This window comes from Chionomys nivalis, chromosome 12, assembly GCF_950005125.1.
Source record: "Chionomys nivalis chromosome 12, mChiNiv1.1, whole genome shotgun sequence".
NCBI lineage: Eukaryota > Metazoa > Chordata > Mammalia > Rodentia > Cricetidae > Chionomys > Chionomys nivalis.
In genome coordinates this window covers 60,672,987-60,691,474 of record NC_080097.1, presented here as the reverse complement: position 1 = coordinate 60,691,474, position 18,488 = coordinate 60,672,987, and the positions used below count along the sequence as shown (strand labels likewise).

The window sequence follows — 18,488 nt, the reverse complement described above, 5'->3', positions numbered from 1 at the left end:
CTTCCGGTCCCCCTTTGCCACGGCATGGCTGCGTTGGGGTCTTGGCTGTCCAGTGAGTGACTGTGGGGTTGGGGACCCGGGATCCCGGGGGAGGGCTGCCCTCTAACTCCCGGCTCTTGCAGTAGGTGTCCGGAGGTTGCACTGCAGCGCAGCGGCTCGGGCCGGCGGCCAGTGGCGACTTCAGTGAGTGCCGGGCGGGGGCGCGGCGGGACCTGGAAGCCGGCCGAGCCCTCACCCCCTGTGTTTCCCCACCCAGACAGGGACTGGCTGCCAACCCTTCTGGCTATGGGCCCCTCACGGAGCTTCCTGACTGGTCTTTCGCCGGTGAGCCTTGATGTCAGGTTTTTTTCCTTTTCCTCCAGGAGACCACCCCCGGTAGGGATTGGGGGCGTGTCTGGGAAAATATTGAACCTTTTACTTAGGCAAGAGTTTGAAGAAAGGAACTCTAATTTTGTCTGACTATAGAGCTGGGTGTGGCAGCTCACACCTGAAATCTTAGCTTTTGAGGGCTGAGGTAGAGGGATCACTGTGAGGTCAATGAAGTATGTGCCTCTCTGAGTGAGTCCCAGATTATCCGGAACTACAGAGTAAGATCCCGTGTATAAATATATGAATAAATAAATAGTAAGTTGGCTAAGGAAGGGGAGTAGGGGATCATGACTTATAGATATAATTCCAACTTAGGCTGTCCTGGGGCTGGAAGGGTGCGTGGCTCTTAGCTTTTTAGAAGGGGGCATGTGTGGTAAATGCATTTTTAGAATTTGACTCCACATGAACAAGGAATTATTTGGAAAGCTGCTTAAAGGAACGTCGAAGATCTCTACCAGACTGAAGATGGCAGACTCAATCCAGAAGGCTTTTCTCTTTTTACAAAAAAAAAAAAAAAAATGTTATGGGCTGGAAAAGATGCCTCAGAGGCACTGACTGTTCTTCAAGAGGAACTGGGGTTCTATTCCTAACCCCCACATGGTGGCTCACAACTCTTTGTAACTCCAGTTCCAGGAAATCTGGTCTCAATCTCTCTCACTTCCACCTGCACCAGGCACCCACACGGTGCAAGCAAAACACTCATTCACATAAAAATAAAACATTTTTTCTTAAACATAAAACGAGGAAAGAGTAATGACACATGCCTGTAATCAGAAGGCAGAAGCAGAAGGATTGAGAGCTAGGGAACAGCCTTGGCTGTCTAGTGAGACTTTACATCAAAAAAGTGAGCCAGGTGGTGGTGGCACTTGCCTTTAATCCCAACACTCTGGAGGCAGAGGCCAGCCTGGTCTACAGAGAAAGTTCCAGGACAGGCTCCAAAGCTACAGAGAAACCATGTCTCAAAAATTCAAAAAACAAAACAAACAAAAACAGTGAATTAAGCATTGCAGATGACCCTAATGCCATGCTAATCACATGACTAAATGAAATAATAGGAACGTGCCTTGGAACTCATTTTCATGACTGTGTTGTGCCTCACCATTGAAGATGCTAGACGAATTTTACAAAACTAAGCTAGAGTGGTTGTGGACTGGTTTCCTCTTTAGTATTATTTTTGATGGGCAGTGCTGGGACTTGAACCTGGGCCTTCCATGCTAGCCCCCACCCCAGCCCTGGCGGGTATGAACTGGAGAGGGAGCCAGTATTTCCCTGTCATAATAATTCCTGTCACATCATAGTATTTGGAGAAGATGGCCCAGCCACATTTACCACTTCCCTTTTTCTCTCCTCTTTCTGTAGATGGCCGTCCTGCTCCCCCAATGAAAGGCCAACTTCGAAGAAAAGCTCAAAGGGAGAAGCTTGCAGTGAGTAACTGGAACTCCAGCAAGGCCTGCATTGTTTATAATTGGAGGAGGAAAATTTAGATCATCATTTCTCTTTGTTTTCTTTAAGATTGACTTTTTTATGTATGTGTTTTGCCTCTATGGATGTGTGTTCACCACATGTGTGCCTGGTGCCTGTAGAGGTCAGAGGAGGGTGTCAGATCCCCTGAAACGGAAATTACAGATGGTTGGGAGCTGCCATGTGGGTGCTCGGAGTTGAATCTGGGTCCCATGTAAAAGCAGAAAGTACTCTTGACCAATAAGCCATCTCGGTTTTATAATTTGTTCTAGGTAGTGTTTTGCCTGAGCTGCTGTTTGGCGGTACTTGGGAGCAAACCCAGGGCTTCCTGGGTGCTAGACAAGTGTACCACCAGCAGCCGCGTCTCCAGTCCTGACAGCCAATAACTTATTTATTTATTCATTTAGGCACAATATATAGACCAGGCTGGCCTCCAACTCACAAGAGATGGGCCTGCCTTTGCCTCCCTAGTGCTAGGAACAAAGGATGGACCACCCTACCTGCCCAAGCCAATGTTTTAATGGCACTGTGAGAAGGGATGGCTGGAGTAGGGGGCTTGTGGCAGAAACCAATAACAGACATTCCCTTCACATTGTTAGCTCCCTTCTGTCAGGCAAATGCTGGTCTGATGCCAGTCAACAGCATCAATATCCAGCTGAAATCCTTTGACTTCTGGAGAGAAAGGATATCTGCTCAACGGTCCGGTCCGCTTGAGCCCCAGATGTTATTTATTCTTTTCCTGCTGTTTCAGAGACGAGTTGTACTGCTGACACAGGAAATGGATGCTGGATTACAGGCATGGAAGCTCAGGCAGCAGAAGTTGGAGGAAGAAAGGAAGCAGGAACATGGTCTTAAACCCAAGGGGATTTCACTGAGAAGTTCACTTCCACATCAATAAAAAACAGCTCCATTCACACTTTTCCAGACTCTCTGCCTTTCTTTTCTGTCACCAAATGCTTTATCCCATGAGAATGAAGTCATTTTTCCCGCCATTTGTATTGACAGTAAAAGACCTCAGGCACCAAGAGGAACTTTCAAATCACTGCCTGTGAGGCTTGGCCCAGTGCCCTTAGTCCCCGCTCCATTCTGGTTCAGCCAGATCTTGCTCCGGGGCTATTACTTTGCCCCTGCTGTAGAGAACAAACCCAGAGCCCTGTGGAAATTAAGGACACCACCACCCTACCACTTAGCCTTGTTGCTCTGGGATTTTAATCTCTGCCATGCTTACCATGGGGCCAACCCATCTAAAGAGCAGTGGCTGCTCTGTGAAGGAAGAAAAGGGGGCAGTACCAGTTTTCCTGGTTTTACCCATGTCCTCCTCGAGTCACAGCCCATAAACAGCTCATTTGTGTGCAGTTGGCATTCAATAAATATTTTGATGAAAGGGGCTTCCCAGGGGCTGGAGAGATGGCTCATCAGTTAAGAGCACTGACTGCTCTTCCAGAGGACCCAGGTTCGGTTGCCAGCACCCACGTGGCAGCTCACAACTGTCTGTAACTTCCTGACAGCCTTGGCAAAACACCAGTGCACATAGAATAAAAATAAAGAGGAAATTTGCTGTAGATTTTTAAAAAAGACGGGCTTCCCATCTGAGGTCATTTTTTTCTTTTCTTTTCTTTTTTTTTTTTTTTTTTTTTTTTTTTTTTTTTGGTTTTTCGAGACAGGGTTTCTCTGTAGCTTTGGTGCCCGTCCCGGAACCAGCTGTTGTAGACCAGGCTGGCCTCAAACTCCCAGAGATCCGCCTGCCTCTGTCTCCCGAGTGCTGGGATTAAAGGCGTGCGCCACCACTGCCCGGCCATTTTTTTCTTTTTGAGATCGGGTCTGCCTATAACTCCAGCTGGCCTGAAACTGGCCATGGACACCGAGCTGTCTTGCACTCCCAGAGATCCGCCTGCCTCTGGGTTTAAACCGTGTGCCACCATACCTGGCAGAAGTTTCTTTCTCAACCATCAACTAGTGTCCAGATACACGGTCAGGAGGCAGCCACTCTGGAAAGCAGACCTAGGAAGAATTGAACTTGTATCTTTAGTCTTCTGCTGAAGGAGTTCTGTTCTGACTGAATTCCAGAGGTTGGTTGGAGAGGGTTCTGTACCTCCTCACCCCTAACAATACCCACTGTGCACCTCCTGGAAACTGCCAGTGACCTGGCAGCCCTTGATTTCACTGATCTCATATGAGCTCTCCCCCGGATTCTGAAGGCAAGGACTTTTGTTCCCCGCCAGTACTGGATGCTGGGCTTGCATCTTCCCACCATAAACGCGGTCGGTAGTTGTGGATTTCAGGAGCTTCCCACCTGGCCTGATTTCTACCCTCTGCTTTGCTGCTTTCCCTCTACTGCCTTCCCTCCCTTCCTCTCCCCACTACCTCCTTCCTCTCGCTGACCAAACGCAATTCTTGGAGCTTACATTTCGCTGATGGTCGAGTTTTCTGTCTCCCACTCTTTTCCTGCCTCTGTCCCATTGCTTGGTGTTTTTCCAGATCTAATTCTCAACCTCTTATCTATCTGCCTTTCTTACTTACTGCCAGCTTCAGCCTGTCCTCCCCTCCCCTGCATACCTCTCCTTTTGTTCTCCCAGCCCACCAGCACGGAAGCTGTACTCTAAGGAATGGTCTCCAGTGTAAAGACTGAACAAAACTCCAGAATCCTAACTCCCATTTCTTCCTCTTCCAACAATTTTAATCAGACTTCCATTTGGCTTTCCCCGACCTTGAACCCTTTTCCTACCCCTGCAGTTCACAATTAATGGAACAGCTAGATTGCAAGTCATTAATAAAGCAGTGGGCCCCAAAATTTAAAGTAATTGTGATTGTTGTTTGGTAATGGCTTCTGTTAGACAGTGTAAGTTTGGGGCAGAAGGAGGCTGTCCACAGGTCTCAGCACACACACCCCTTGTTAGTAAATGCGCCTTCCTCGCGAGGCATTGAAAACGTCATGTCACCACCTTCCCTAGCCATCAGACCTCCCAACACTTAACACTCTTGAAGTGAGACTTGCTGAATACTACGGGAATCAGGCCACCCAAAAAATGCTTAGGAAGAGAAAGTCTTCCGCATCCGTCCCCTGGGACACCCAGTCTCCTAGTTAGTTGTCAGCTGTGGCCTCAACCCCTGCAGATGGCAGCCTGCACCACAGAAAGACAACTCCCCCACACACACACACACTCCTGCTCTTGGCTGTAATTGGATTCAGGCTGAAACAACCACGTCCCAACCAGGAAAGGAGGGCATTGGGGCGGGGGCGGAGGAGAGGCTTTGGGAGAAGGGAGGGACCAAAGGAGAGAGCAGAGAAGGCTTCCAACTCAGTTCGCCGACTAAGCAGAAGAAAGATCAAAAAACGGAAAAGAGAAGAGCAAACAGGCACTTTCAGGAGCAATCCCCTCACCTCCAAGCCGGCTGCCCTCTAGGAATCCAAATTCCGTGCCTTCCGAAGACAAAGGCGCCCAAAGAGAGCGGCGGCGCGACCCCAGGGCGTGGGCCCCGCCGCGGAGCCCCCCGCACCGCCCGGCGCCCCGACGCCACGGACCATGTCTCCCGCCCCTCGACCCTCCCGCAGCCTCCTGCTCCCTCTGCTCACGCTCGGCACCGCGCTCGCCTCCCTCGGCTGGGCCCAAGGCAGCAACTTTAGCCCCGAAGTAAGTGAGCTCTCCCGCCCTTCCCGGGGTTGCGCCCGCCGGGTAGGCGAGTCCGGGGGTCTCCAAGGGGACAGGAGAATCCCCCCGCTGGCGGCGGGGTGTTACACTCTGCTGCTCCGGTCTTTCTTTTCCCTCCTTATCTGCAAACTTGCAAGTCGATCCAACTTTTTGCCTGCCTCCAGCCAAACCCCTCCGCCGCCGCCGCCTCTTTCCCATTCCTCCCTTCCCTGGAAGAACTTTGCAGCGGGGCCCGGACCTCGCTCTCCCGGGTTCTGTGCACTCTGGCCAGGCAGGAGCTTCACAAACACTGGACTCCGCTCCAACCCCGCGCCGTCCGGGCCGGTGTCATACGCGAGTTGTTCCCCCAGTTTGGCAGCGCTCAGGTGCCCGCGGCTCTGCACGGGCGCATCTGTACCAAGTGGGGCGTCGGGGGGAGGCCGATCGCTACTCGCCTTCCTGGACCGCCCTCGGTGCGGGCCTCGGGCCCTGGCGTCGAGGATCGCGACGGGCAGAACTTCCGCGCACACAAAGCTCTTCTTGTGAGCCGCGGGGCTCAGCCTGGCCACCACCTCCCCGTGTCCTCACCCTAACCGGCGCCGGAGGGGGGGATTCGGGGGGGCTTTTGTTGCTAATTGTTTTTCTGAGTTAATTGCGGAGAGAGTTGGGGGGTTGGAGTTGCTCGGCGAGCGACTTGAGGGCGGGCCTGGGTCGCCCTCAAGCGTCCCGACTTGCTTGGGTGCCCCCACCCCCAACCCTCCCATGACCGTAGCCCACCCCGGTCCTGAAGGAAGCAGCGTGGGAGTAGTCTGAGGAAGTTTTCCCTCCCTCTCTTATTTTGGGGTGAAGGTGGGAGATGAATTTAATCAGCTTCTTATTTTGGGCCATCCAACCCACTCATCCTGGTGAGGACCTGGGTGTGGTAGGGAAGGGCAGGGAAGGGCCCAAAAGGCAGGATATGGTCTGATTTGATTCCCTCTACTCTAGTCCCAGGCCCAGGCCAGATCACACCCTCTGAGGTGATGTCTCGTGGGGGGAGGGGGGGGCACACGGGACACACGTTGCCTGTGTCCCTGAAGAGACCTGGGGCTGAAGGGACAAGTGTGACCCTAGAAGTGGGGCCACACTTGTTCATAGAGACTAGAAAGAGTAAAATCCTCTCTGAGACTGGAGACCAAACCCATTTGTCAGAGAGGAGGTGACTTTCCCAGGCCTGAAGCTCCCATCTTAGCCCCAAAGAGAGCGCCTAACAAAAGGAACCCCTGGAAGACTGCCCACTGCCAACTTCTTTCTCTCCTCCCAAGCTTCCACTAGGTCCCCTAGGGGAGGGGCGGCAGCCCTGGCTCCACTTTAAGTGGGTCATGGTCGTCCCAGAGCCAGAACCACCATTTGCTTCTGGAACACAGTCGGGTGGGAAGCTGAGGGAGGGCGGGGCAGCCCCAGAAGAGGCCAGGATCCAAGGTTTGATGTGGAGCTGGAGAGCCCCCACCCTCTTGGCCTCCTACAGTGGGGAGGTGTTCCTTGACTTTCTCATAGGGAATACCCAGCACTTACTGATCAAGACAATGCCAGTCAACTAGGTTCTGCCATCCAAGATAGTTGTTCCTTCTCCAGGCCAAGCTGGCCTCGGGCAGCTAGGTCGGTCCCTTTCACCAGGCCTCCATAGCTCCACACTACTCCAGAACAGTGTGTCTGGGGCTTCACCCTTCCCCCACTCAGCCGCAGACACCAGAGTCCTCTCCTGTGGTTCCAGGCTCATAGTCTGTGGTTCTTGCTTTGCTCAGAGCCTGGCTCTGTGAGATGGAGAAAGAAACTTGCCCAGTCCGGGAAAGGAAGAAAATGATGGGGACGCTTTCTTTTCTGGCTTTTTGATACTCTTCCGGGGAGTCCTTTTCCTGACAAAGCATCCACTTTTCTCCACAGGGTACAGGGCAGGGTTTATGAGTGTGCTTATTTAGACCTGCCCATCTCCTGAAAGGCCCGGAGGAAAGGGGTTTACCCAGAGCTCCTGACTGTGCTGCTTCTCCTACCAGTTTCTCCATCGTCCTGTAGGAGCATTCCTTCTGTTTGGCTAAAAAACCTCCACTCCTCCTGACTTCCAGCTATGGGGGGAGGGAGCAGGCCACTCCCATCCTCCCCTAAGCCCTGTAGCAGCTGTTACCCTAGCAGGGGTCAGAGTCTACAGGTGAGACTAGGTGCAAAGGGAGCTTCCTGCATACTTGGCACAGGCCACAGCAGGCCTCAGGAGGGCACTGGCTGTGGCATCAGCCAGGACAGGTCAGGGCAAGCCTTCAGATAGGAGGGAACAGCTCTGGATTTACCCACCTTGCTAGGGCCCTCTGACACACAAGGGGTTAAAAGCTCTAGAGTCCTTGGGAAGGGTTTTGATTAACAGGTGATGCTAGGGAAGTTTGGCCAGGCTGATTGGCTGGGGGAAAGGCCGGGTTGTTTACAACTCAGGCCCTAACTCCTTCAGCCTTGAGGGGAATCACTTCCTGGAACTGTGTTGCAATTCCTGCCCCTGTTGGGCTCAGGTCCTAAGTCAGCTGCTCCTGAATCACCCCCAGACCCCACACAAGAGCATTGCTCCACCACCCATGCCTAGCCCTGATGGGGAAGCATCATGTGGAGATAAATCCATCCTAATGACCACGGGAAGGAGATGCAGGACCCAAGGCAGCTGTGCCCTTTTCCCTCCAAATGCCCATTCTAGGCAACTTGAAGCCCCCCTCTGAACTCCTTAAATAAGGTAAAACTGGAGTAGGCCCAGCTCTATCTGGATCATGGCTCCCTACAGAAGAACCCAAGCATCTTCATAGTCCATACACAGCATGGCTTGTTTGACTTTCCAAGGCTAGATCGCTAGGTCATAGAGTATTTATTTGGGGTCCTGGCTGACTAGCTACCACCTCCAAAGAGCTCAGCTTCCCCGTCAGCATCCAGCCTCAACCCTGGCTCCTTTCCTGGACTCCGTCAAAAGATTTCTGCTGAGGGCCCTAGAAGTGTGGCATCTCTGTTGCAGGAATGCCTTCACCCTGTTCAACTCCACCATTCTACCTATCGTGGACATAACTCACTTTCAAATGGGACATGCCATCTTTGCAAGGACTGACAGAGGAGAAAATGCCAGCTCTAAGAAGACATTCTGGAGCGTGGGCATGGCTTAGTAAAATGCTTGCAGCAAGCTTAAGGGCCTGAATTTAAACCCTAGCACCCATGGCAAACACCAGACAAGATGGCACATACTTGTGATCTCAGCCTGAGGGAGGCAGAGGCAGGCAGTTCCCTGAGGCTTGCTGGCCATCTAGCCTGGCCTAATAAGTGAGCCACAGATTCCAGTGAGAGACCCTGCCTAAAAAAACAAGGTGGACAGCTCCCAAGGAATACACCAGAGCTTGACCTTTGACCGCCACATGCATGTAAGCACCAACCAAAAACATCCTAAGACTCTCTCAGTCCACTAATGCTCTCATTTACTAGAGTACTATAACCAGTCAGGGCCAATGGCTCTTCAACCTTATAGCTGTCTGCTCCCCATCACCCTTAGGGACAGGCACACTGGGATCTAGATCAATATAAGTCAGCCGTTAGCCTGAAAGTTCCTGGCAGAACCAGAATGGGAGCCCATCATATTTCTCATTGAGCCAAGGACATCCGCCAGGCACTGTGGAGAGGCAGGTGGGCCCCCTGGACCATGTGGAAAGTTCTCTAAGCCACATCCCTCTCCCTACAGGCCTGGCTGCAGCAGTATGGCTACCTACCTCCAGGGGACCTGCGTACCCACACACAACGCTCCCCCCAGTCACTCTCAGCTGCCATTGCCGCCATGCAAAGGTTCTATGGTTTGCAAGTGACAGGCAAGGCTGATTCGGACACCTTGAAGTAAGTTCCTAATGTCCACTGAACACACTGAATACCAGAAGTGCCGCCACTTGAACCTGCCCCTGTGCCAGTGTCCCAACCCTCTCCCATTGGTATCATTACCTGGCCTTTCTCTACACTGGTATATACAAGGCTTCACCCAACACTGACCTGGGGGCAGAGGCCAGGACCCTGGGTCAACTGTGGCACTCCACTCTCTCCCCTTAAAGACTCACTTGTTTATTTGTTTGCTTGTTTGGTTTGGTTTTTCGAGACAGGGTTTCTCTGTAGCTTTGGAGCCTGTCCCGGAACTCACTCTGTAGGCCAAACTGGTTTTGAACTTGCGGAGATCCTCCTGCCTCTGCCTCCCGAGTGCTGGGATTAAAGGTGTGCGCCACCACCGCCCGGTGCTTTTTTATTGTATGTACTATACTGACCCCAGTGTTTCCTCCCCAGGGCCATGAGGCGCCCTCGCTGTGGTGTGCCAGATAAGTTTGGTACTGAGATCAAGGCCAATGTTCGAAGGAAGCGCTATGCCATTCAGGGCCTCAAATGGCAGCACAACGAGATCACTTTCTGGTGAGTCTGACCACTAGAGATTGTTCTCGCATCCACTACCCTTCCCTCTTAATTGTATAAGGTAGAGGCAGGGGTGGCCTGTACTAATCTCCTCCATTCTTAGGGAGTGGGAAGGAAAAGAGCTCTAACCTTGCAGAGAAGCGCAGCCATCTGGGGGATACACTAGTGCCGACACCCCCAAGACTTTGGCTCTTGGGGCTGAGACATCGAATATGCAATAGCAGGGACAGCAGGTCTGGCAAGGTGGCCGGGCAGTTCAGTCAGGGCTGGGAGAGCACAGGGAACTTTGCCTCATTTATCCTAATGCTTCCCTTCTCTACCCTCATATCTGGGTGTCAGCATCCAGAATTACACCCCCAAGGTGGGCGAGTATGCCACGTTCGAGGCCATTAGGAAGGCCTTCCGAGTATGGGAGAGCGCCACGCCACTGCGCTTCCGTGAAGTGCCCTACGCCTACATCCGAGAGGGTCATGAGAAGCAGGCTGACATCATGATCTTGTTTGCTGAGGGTTTCCACGGTGACAGTACACCCTTTGATGGTGAAGGGGGCTTCCTGGCTCATGCCTATTTCCCAGGCCCCAGTATCGGAGGGGACACCCACTTTGATTCTGCTGAGCCCTGGACTGTCCAAAATGAGGACCTAAATGGTGAGTAAGGGAACCCTGAGTTCCACCCTGGGTAGTGTGTGCTGTCCCTTGTTTATAGAGGGGTCTCCTTCCAGAAGCTAAGCTAGCAGTATGTAGTAGCCAGCCTGGTCTGCATAGTAAGTTCCAGCCAGTCAGGGCTACAGTAGTGAGACCCTGTCTCATAAATCAATAAAATTAAAAAAAATAAGTCTAAGTGCTGGGGCAGGAGGATTGTGAGTTTGAGGCCTGCCTCAATAAACAACAAAGCCAGGCAATGGTGGCACAGGCCTTTAATCTCACCCAGCACTCAGGAAGCAGAGGCAGACAGATCTCTGAGTTCGAGGCCAAGCTGGTCTACAGAGTGAGTTTCAGAACAGCCAAAACTGCACAGAGAAACCCTTTCTCGAAAAACAAAAAACAAACAAACTAAAACTTAAAAAAATAATAATAATAAAGCAGGGCATGGTGGCATACACGCTTTTAATCCCAGCACTCAGGAGGCAGAGGCAGGCGGGTCTCTGTGAGTTCAAGGCCAGCCTGGTCTACAAAGCTAGTTCCGGGACAACCAGCGCTGTTTCACGGAGAAACCCTGCCTCAAAAACAAAAACAACCAACAACAGCTAAGTACTAGCCGCACAAGCCTAGTGTGAAAGCAGGAATTACATTTTAAGCTATTTATGTCTGTGTATTTGGTCTGCTGCCACTACCTTGCCAATCACAGACTTAAAAGTTTCCTTCTCACCCACTTCTCCAGGCAAACGCAATGCCTACCAGCTTTTAGAGGCAACTAAGCTCCATGACGTAGGTTTTCATAGAATTGGAATCCTGCCCCAGGGCGCCCCACCCCGCCCCACCCCACCCCACCCAGAAGAGACAGGAAACTGACCCTCAAGATTTGGTCACTTTAGGTGGAAAACGTGACCGGCAGGCTTATCTGTGAGCCTGAGGTCTCTGGAGGGGAAGCAGGGAGCCTAGGAAGGGACCCAAACTCTCACCATCTCCATCCCTCCAGGGAATGACGTCTTCCTGGTAGCTGTGCATGAGCTGGGCCATGCTCTCGGCCTGGAGCACTCTAACGACCCCTCTGCCATCATGGCGCCCTTTTACCAGTGGATGGACACAGAGAACTTTGTGCTGCCTGACGATGACCGCCGCGGCATCCAGCAACTTTATGGCAAGTTATCCATCTGCTTACCTGCTCCTCTGCCTCTGCTCTTGTCCCTTTTCAGTCTCTGATCTGCATTTTTCCTGCGGCGTACCATGAAGGCTGTACGTACGTATGCACCACCTTTCATCGCCTCTCTTAGCTCCGACTCTTTTAAGTTTTTTTTTTTTAATAAGTACATTGCAAATATATATATGTATGCATGTACCACGTATATGCCTGGTGCCCAGAGAGGCCAGCAGAGGGCATTGGATCTCCTGAAACTGCCGGGTGAGTGGCGGCAACGAAACTTGGGTCCTCGGTAGGAACTGCAAATGCTCCCAATCAGTCAGCCGCGTCTCCAGCTCCACAGCTCCCACTTTCTACCTTTTGAACATACCAAGCTAACCTTCTCCAAAAACCTATTCACACTAAAAAAAATATTTGTTTTTATTAGAGGTGTGTATGTGTCCACAGAGGCCAGAGGCATCCAATTTCCTAGAAGTGGGGTTCTAAAGGTTGTGAGCCCCCTGATAAATCAAACTCTCATCCTCTACAAGAGCAGTATTGCTGTAACCACTGAGCCATCTCTGGGGCACCCCTACTCTCTTCGTGCTTTCTAAGGGTGCTGTCTGTTTATCTGTCTATCATTCTGTCCTCTACCTCAAAATCTGAAGTACCCTATTGTTCTCTTCCTCAGGGAGTAAGTCAGGGTCACCCACCAAGATGCCCCCTCAACCCAGAACTACCTCTCGGCCCTCTGTCCCAGATAAGCCCAGAAACCCCAGCTATGGACCTAACATCTGTGATGGTAACTTTGATACCGTGGCCATGCTCCGAGGAGAAATGTTTGTCTTCAAGGTGAGAGGACCAGAAGAAGGGAAAAAGAGGAAGAAGGAGGAAGAGAAGAAAGGGGGCAGAAGGACTCTCAGCAAGGAAGCTGGGTGGCAATAGTAATCGGAGGAATGAAAGTTAGAAGCACAGGGCTGAAGGCAGTGGGGGCGCTTTGGGGGCTGCAGAAGAACAAGGCATAATGTGATTCCACCTTTACTCGTTTCTAGGAGCGATGGTTCTGGCGGGTGAGGAATAACCAAGTGATGGATGGATACCCAATGCCTATTGGCCAGTTCTGGAGGGGCCTGCCTGCATCCATCAATACTGCCTATGAGAGAAAGGATGGCAAGTTTGTCTTCTTCAAAGGTAACCAGGCATTTCATGGACGGGGGGAGTTGGAGGGTCTCCATGGATGAGCTAATTCTGCGTCATTCCCAAAGACCTCAGAGTCAAGTTGAGTCCAGATTCCTCCCTTCTCTCTTATCCCAGGGGATAAGCATTGGGTGTTTGATGAGGCTTCCCTGGAACCTGGATACCCCAAGCACATTAAGGAGCTAGGCCGAGGACTGCCGACTGACAAGATTGATGCAGCTCTCTTCTGGATGCCCAATGGAAAGACCTACTTCTTCAGGGGAAATAAGTAAGATCTCAAACCCTTCACCCCAAGCCTCTCCACTGCCACCCAAATATCCTAATCCCCAAATTCTGAAGAAAGGTCCACTTTCCCCCCCACAAGGTGTGTTGCCCTGGAACTGGCCGAGTCTTTATGTTGCCTAGCAATAGGCAGTTTTTCTTAGTGCTGCGTGGGTGGGATGTGACCGGGTCACCATTTCAGACCTGGTCATTTGATGCCTCCTGCCCCCAGCACTGTGTCTCCACCCCAGCCACCAGGCACTGTCATTAGGGCCGCTGGTGGCTCCTTACTGCCTGGACCCTCCCTTCCACCTCCTCCTTCCGCCTCTTTCAGTTGCAGGCCCTCATTACTCAAAACTCCTGTCCCCAACCATGTCCATAGCTACCCTTTGTTCCCCGGTACACTCTGTCATGGGTCTGCTAACGTCTGAGGGCATGCCCGGTATCCAGACGCTTCGGTTTCTCTCCCCTCCCCCAGGTACTACCGTTTCAGTGAGGAGTTCAGAGCAGTGGACAGCGAGTATCCTAAAAACATCAAAGTCTGGGAAGGAATCCCTGAGTCTCCCAGAGGGTCATTCATGGGTAGCGATGAAGGTGAGTGGGCAAGGGAGACTGTGTAGAGAAGGAAGGGCACGGGGAGGCGAGGAAGAGCAGAAAGACAGAGTGTCTAGTGGAAAACATTGATGGTGCTTGCATATGTAATACCACCTCGGTCTGGCCACTTTTCCAACCTGGTGCTGTAATCAACTTCGTTCTCCACTTGAGGAAGCAAACGTTGAGGAAGATTGAGAGGTAAGCTTAGCTGCCCATCACACTAACCGTGCTTTCTTCTTTTCTCTCTTTGGGGCCTTTTTGGACTCTGCCCATCCTGGTTCTTGTCATCTTATACCGTCCTCTTGGTGCCCTTCAGTCTTCACCTACTTCTACAAGGGGAACAAATACTGGAAATTTAACAACCAGAAGCTGAAAGTAGAGCCAGGGTACCCCAAGTCAGCTCTGCGGGACTGGATGGGCTGCCCTTCGGGGGGGCGCCCGGATGAGGGGACTGAGGACAAGACAGAGGTGATTATCATCGAGGTGGACGAGGAGGGCAGCGGAGCAGTGAGCGCAGCTGCCGTAGTCCTACCTGTGCTGCTGCTGCTCCTGGTGCTGGCAGTGGGCCTTGCAGTCTTCTTCTTCAGACGCCATGGGACCCCCAAGCGACTGCTTTACTGCCAGCGTTCACTGCTAGACAAGGTCTGACCCCCACCGCTGGCCCACCCGCTTCTACCACGTGAACTTTGCCCCTGAAGGCCAGTGGCAGCAGGTGGTAGCAGGTGGGCTGCTCACACCCATCCTGAGCCCACTCTCCCTCCAGCCTCCCTTCTCAGTCCCTAATTGGCCTCTCCTACCCTCACCCAGCATTGCTTCAGCCATAGGTGGGTCCCCTGAGGGCTGAGCAGGAAGGTGGTCCCTTCCTGCCTCTGGCCCTCAGGGGAAGCCTCACAGCTTGGTGTGTGTCCAATCCTATTTGAATGTTTTCAGGGCTCTGCACTTGAAGGCAAGACCCTCTGACCTCATGGGCAAAGGCCAAATGAGGTCACCCGCTTCTTTTCCATCCCCTAACTGCATACCTTAAATCTCTGAACTCTGACCTCAGGAGGCTCTGGGCATCTGAGCCCTCTAAGTGCCAAGTGTACCCAGTTGGCATCCCTCCCACCACTGACTAAAAGGAACCTGAGAGTGTGTGTTGGAGGTGGAAAGATTGCTCAGCTACTCTAAAGACTTTGGTTTAAAAAAAAAATCGCTCAATGAGGGTCTTGGTGGCTTGAACAACCAAGTTTCTCTCCACGAAGATCTGCCTCTATCCAACCCAACCTGGAGAACGTCCAAGGAGCCTGAGCCATCTAGGACTAAATGGGTTTGAGGAAACTTTTGGCAAAACTGGCCCCTCCGGAATAGCCTTGGATGTCCAGTTCAAGGTCAGAAGAGCTGAAAGCAGGGGGAATGGGCCCGGGTACAGAGCGGTCAAGGGGAGACAGTGGGATCTGGAACATGGGAGAAAGGAGCCTTGCTGGGGCTGGGACCCAAAGACCGCAGTCCGAGGGGACGGGAAATGAGGTGAGGTGGTAGCAGTGTATGCCTGGGAGTCTGGGCAGACTGCAGGGCACACGCATGACACTGTGCTACCCAGGAGCGTGCACATTGTATTGGGTCTCAGAGAGGGCTTTAAGGAAGCCGCACTGGCCTCTTTTTGTCTCCTTGCTTACTGACTGTGGACAGGAAGGATAAGGGCGGCTACAGGAGTGAAGAGCCTATAGTACAGGGACTGGGGACTCCATAGAGACCAGACCAGGCTGGCAGTGGCCTAGCCTTGCTCAGTCTGTCTCACTGCACTAGTGAGGCAAGTGTCTGGGTGTTCCTGATGCAGGCACTCCTCAGCCCATTTTACCTGTATCCTGCCCTTCCTCTTCCCCACCCAGCCAACCCATTTGAAAGTCTCCTTCAGCCACTGAAGGTGGTCAAGGTACTGGGGACTCAGGAGGGAGAGTGACACCCCGTGGAGGGGGTGAGAGGAAAGGAGTGTCTGGGTGGGGTTTGGGACTAGGGAAAACGGGGTGAACGGTGCTGGAAGCCCAGCTAAATTTGTCTTGTTTGGGTTTTTTGTTTTGTTTAATGTATATTTTTATTATAATTATTATATATGAATGCCATTCAAATCGTTCCTTTTTGTTAACAAGGGGCATGGGGAGGGGTGGGGGAGGGGGGCAGAGGCAACTGACCTCAGAAACCTGCAGGGCGGGGCTGGGTCAGTGCCCTCTAAGGACATTTTTGACCTTGTTCAACCTTTCCACGAAGAATAAACTGTGTTTCACATTCTTTGTGTGACTATAGCTTGATGTTAGGGGTGAACTGGATGTGGCCAAGCAGGGCCAGGAAGAGCAGGCATTGAGAAGAGTATTTCCCACGATGTAGGGGCTTAGTCTGTGTCATGAGTATTTATTCTTAGTGGACCTGTGAGATTGAAGGGCTGGAGTTGGGAGCAAGGCATACCCCACTAGAGGTTAGAGGAGTGATCGGCAGAACCCAGCGTCCTTCCCCCAGATCCTTAAAAGTCTACCATTGCGTGTCAAAGCTGCCAGAGATAGGAGGAAGTGGTCAAGCTGAGACTATTTGGAAAATCTTCCTAAATTGCATTATTCTGCCGTGTGACCTGGCCACAGACACTCGAGTTTCCCAGCAGCAAGGGTATTCCCATGATCACATTAGACTGAAGCTCAGTGACAGACCCAAGAAGAGTCTTTAAAATCCAGGCATAGCGATACACACCTGTACTCTCAGCCCTTCTGGAGACAGAGGCAGGCATACTGCTGGGCCAGCCTAGTCTATATCAGTAAGTTCTAGGCCAGCTGGAGCTACACAGTAAGACCCTGCCTAAAAAAGGAAAAAAAAAAAAAAAGAGGAAAAGGTGGTGGTTCCTACAGGCCTGGGACTCTGATGTTGGATTAGGAGATCAGGAAGGTGGGGGGAGGTGGCCCCATCTACTAGGCGTGGTCTACCCCTGGTAGCACAGTGTTTGTCAGCTGCCCAGGAGACCCAGGACCCTCAGGTTGCAAGGGTAGAATAACAAGGCTTTGTTCCACTTTCCATAGAAACTGCTGCCCTAGACAGGGTTCCCAGGCTGCTGACCCTCCCTTCCTCCGAAACCAGCCTGAAGGGAGGGGTCAGCTCAGCTGCTGAGTCAGCTCAGCTGGAGGAGAGCAGCCCCGTTCTCCCGCCTTCCCTTCCTGCCTCAGCCCAGGCTTCACTGGGCTTCTGCCCAGGTCCTCCACAGCCTGCCTTTCAGAGCCTGGCCCCACCTATGCCACCCCTCTAGCCAACTGCTCTGCAGGGTGGCTGGCATGATTACTTTGGCAGATGGGGTACCCAACCTTCCTGCCAGCCAGCAACCCTGACCCCAAGCATGGTCACCTGTGCCTCCCCTGCCAACAGCTGTTTGGCAGGGCCTGTGTGTCTCGGTGAAGTTAGGCAGAACACCCAACATCACCATCACCATAAGGGATTGGAACTGAGAAGGTGACCCTGGGGGAAATCGGGGGCATCTAGGGGTAGTCAAGTCCGTGCATGTGACAAAAAACTCAGAAGATGAGCTCATGGCCCTTTGTGTTTTTGTGGTCCACATATGGAGGCAATTACAGATGTTGTCCAGAGGGAATTCTGCAAAACACAGCTGGAGCCAGTGGAAGAGCCCAGGAGGGGGGGACTGCCAGAGGGAAGAGGAGGGGAGCCCAGGGCTGGAGTGCGGTTTCCCCATCACGAGGAAATTGTTTGGCTAGGATTCTGGAATCACAAGATGCTCTCTGAAGCCAAGGGGAAGAAATGGGAATGCAGAACTGAAGACAAAGGGGGGGTGAGCTGGAAGATTGCTTCTGCACAGACGGGACTGTGGGGCGGAGGCAGAAGGGTCTGGTGCTGATGATACACTTGGACCTGCCCGCTGGACCCCGTGAGATCGCCCAGCGACCTTAGGAGGTGCTTTAGTGGTCATGAGGCCCCACTTGAGTGAGCCACCGTGTCAGGAGGCAGAGGGCCCTCTGGCTCCCAAGGACCTGCAAACGGCACTGGCCTGGCCGATTTCTCTGCTGGGCCTGACCCAGTTTCTATGGTTCCAAGTTCCTTTATTCGAAAGCAGCACTTGTGAGCCGGAGCAGCCAGAAGGAGCCAAGTGGAATATGTGAGGAGGCCTAGGCGGTGCTGGGGACACTGGTCTAGAGTGGGAACAAAGGGCAAGAGGGAGCAGCGATTTGTCCACCTACACACCCCACAACCGGAGGTGGGGGCCTCTCTTTCCATCGCTCCCCTTCTCCAGGGATCCTGCCACCAGCCGATCCAAAGCCTCCTGGACTGCCAGCCAGGCGACCAGATTGGGGAAGACCTTGGAGGAGCCACACCCTCCGAAAGAGAGTATGGGCAGAGGGGCGTTGCCCCCCTCTAGAATCTGGTTAGCCTGCTGGCCCTTCCCTGCCTCTCTCCCGGTGCCTTCCCCGCACAGTCTCATAGACTTCCCAGCATCTTTCCCCTCTTCATCCTCCTTACCCTGGCTGTAGGCTGGAGAACACCAACTGCTGAGGCCTTCACTATACAGAGCAACAGAGACCCAGACAGAGGAACTGAGCCCTGCAGGTCACAGTTCTTTAGTCCAAATTCAAGCCCCATATCAGGGACTAGGGCTGGACTCAGTGGTAGAACATTTGCCTAACAGGAGCAGTACTGAGTTTGGTCCTCGGTACTGCCAAACGAAACTAAAACCCAAACCTCACTGGGCTGTTTGTCTATGCGAGCATATTCTGACTAGGTTTCTTGAGCATCTCT

At 52.5% G+C, this 18,488-nt stretch overlaps 2 protein-coding genes across 5 annotated transcripts; both read left to right on the top strand.

Moving 5' to 3' along the window:
* Positions 1–2,771, top strand: Mrpl52 (mitochondrial ribosomal protein L52). Of its 4 annotated transcripts, none has more exons than XM_057786225.1 (5): positions 1–52; positions 126–183; positions 257–324; positions 1,729–1,793; positions 2,582–2,771. In XM_057786225.1, the coding sequence occupies exons 1-5, from the start codon at positions 25–27 to the stop codon at positions 2,726–2,728; spliced, it is 366 nt and encodes a 121-aa protein (XP_057642208.1). In that variant the 5' UTR covers positions 1–24; the 3' UTR covers positions 2,729–2,771. The 4 variants fall into 4 exon arrangements, with proteins under 4 accessions (XP_057642208.1, XP_057642207.1, XP_057642209.1 ...); XM_057786224.1 differs by having other exon boundaries at positions 123–183; positions 2,582–2,770; XM_057786226.1 differs by having other exon boundaries at positions 1,729–1,785; positions 2,564–2,685.
* Positions 2,772–5,084: 2,313 nt separating this feature from the next.
* Mmp14 (matrix metallopeptidase 14) lies at positions 5,085–15,860 on the top strand. Its single transcript, XM_057786223.1, has 10 exons — positions 5,085–5,462; positions 9,193–9,341; positions 9,777–9,899; positions 10,239–10,546; positions 11,538–11,699; positions 12,370–12,530; positions 12,731–12,869; positions 12,993–13,143; positions 13,615–13,730; positions 14,047–15,860. The coding sequence occupies exons 1-10, from the start codon at positions 5,355–5,357 to the stop codon at positions 14,376–14,378; spliced, it is 1,749 nt and encodes a 582-aa protein (XP_057642206.1). The 5' UTR covers positions 5,085–5,354; the 3' UTR covers positions 14,379–15,860.
* The last annotated feature ends 2,628 nt before the right edge of the window (positions 15,861–18,488 follow it).

Bases quoted from the DNA above. Each gene is read 5' to 3' on its own strand.
- Mrpl52 (XM_057786224.1), top strand. From the start codon at position 25: ATGGCTGCGTTGGGGTCTTGGCTGTCCA. The intron at 325-1,728 runs GTGAGCCTTGAT...CTCTTTCTGTAG, and splicing joins TCCTGACTGGTCTTTCGCCG to ATGGCCGTCCTGCTCCCCCA. The intron at 1,794-2,581 runs GTGAGTAACTGG...CTGCTGTTTCAG, and splicing joins CTCAAAGGGAGAAGCTTGCA to AGACGAGTTGTACTGCTGAC.
- Mmp14 (XM_057786223.1), top strand. From the start codon at position 5,355: ATGTCTCCCGCCCCTCGACCCTCCCGCAGCCTCCTGCTCCCTCTGCTC. The intron at 5,463-9,192 runs GTAAGTGAGCTC...CTCTCCCTACAG, and splicing joins GCAGCAACTTTAGCCCCGAA to GCCTGGCTGCAGCAGTATGG. The intron at 13,144-13,614 runs GTAAGATCTCAA...CCCCTCCCCCAG, and splicing joins TACTTCTTCAGGGGAAATAA to GTACTACCGTTTCAGTGAGG.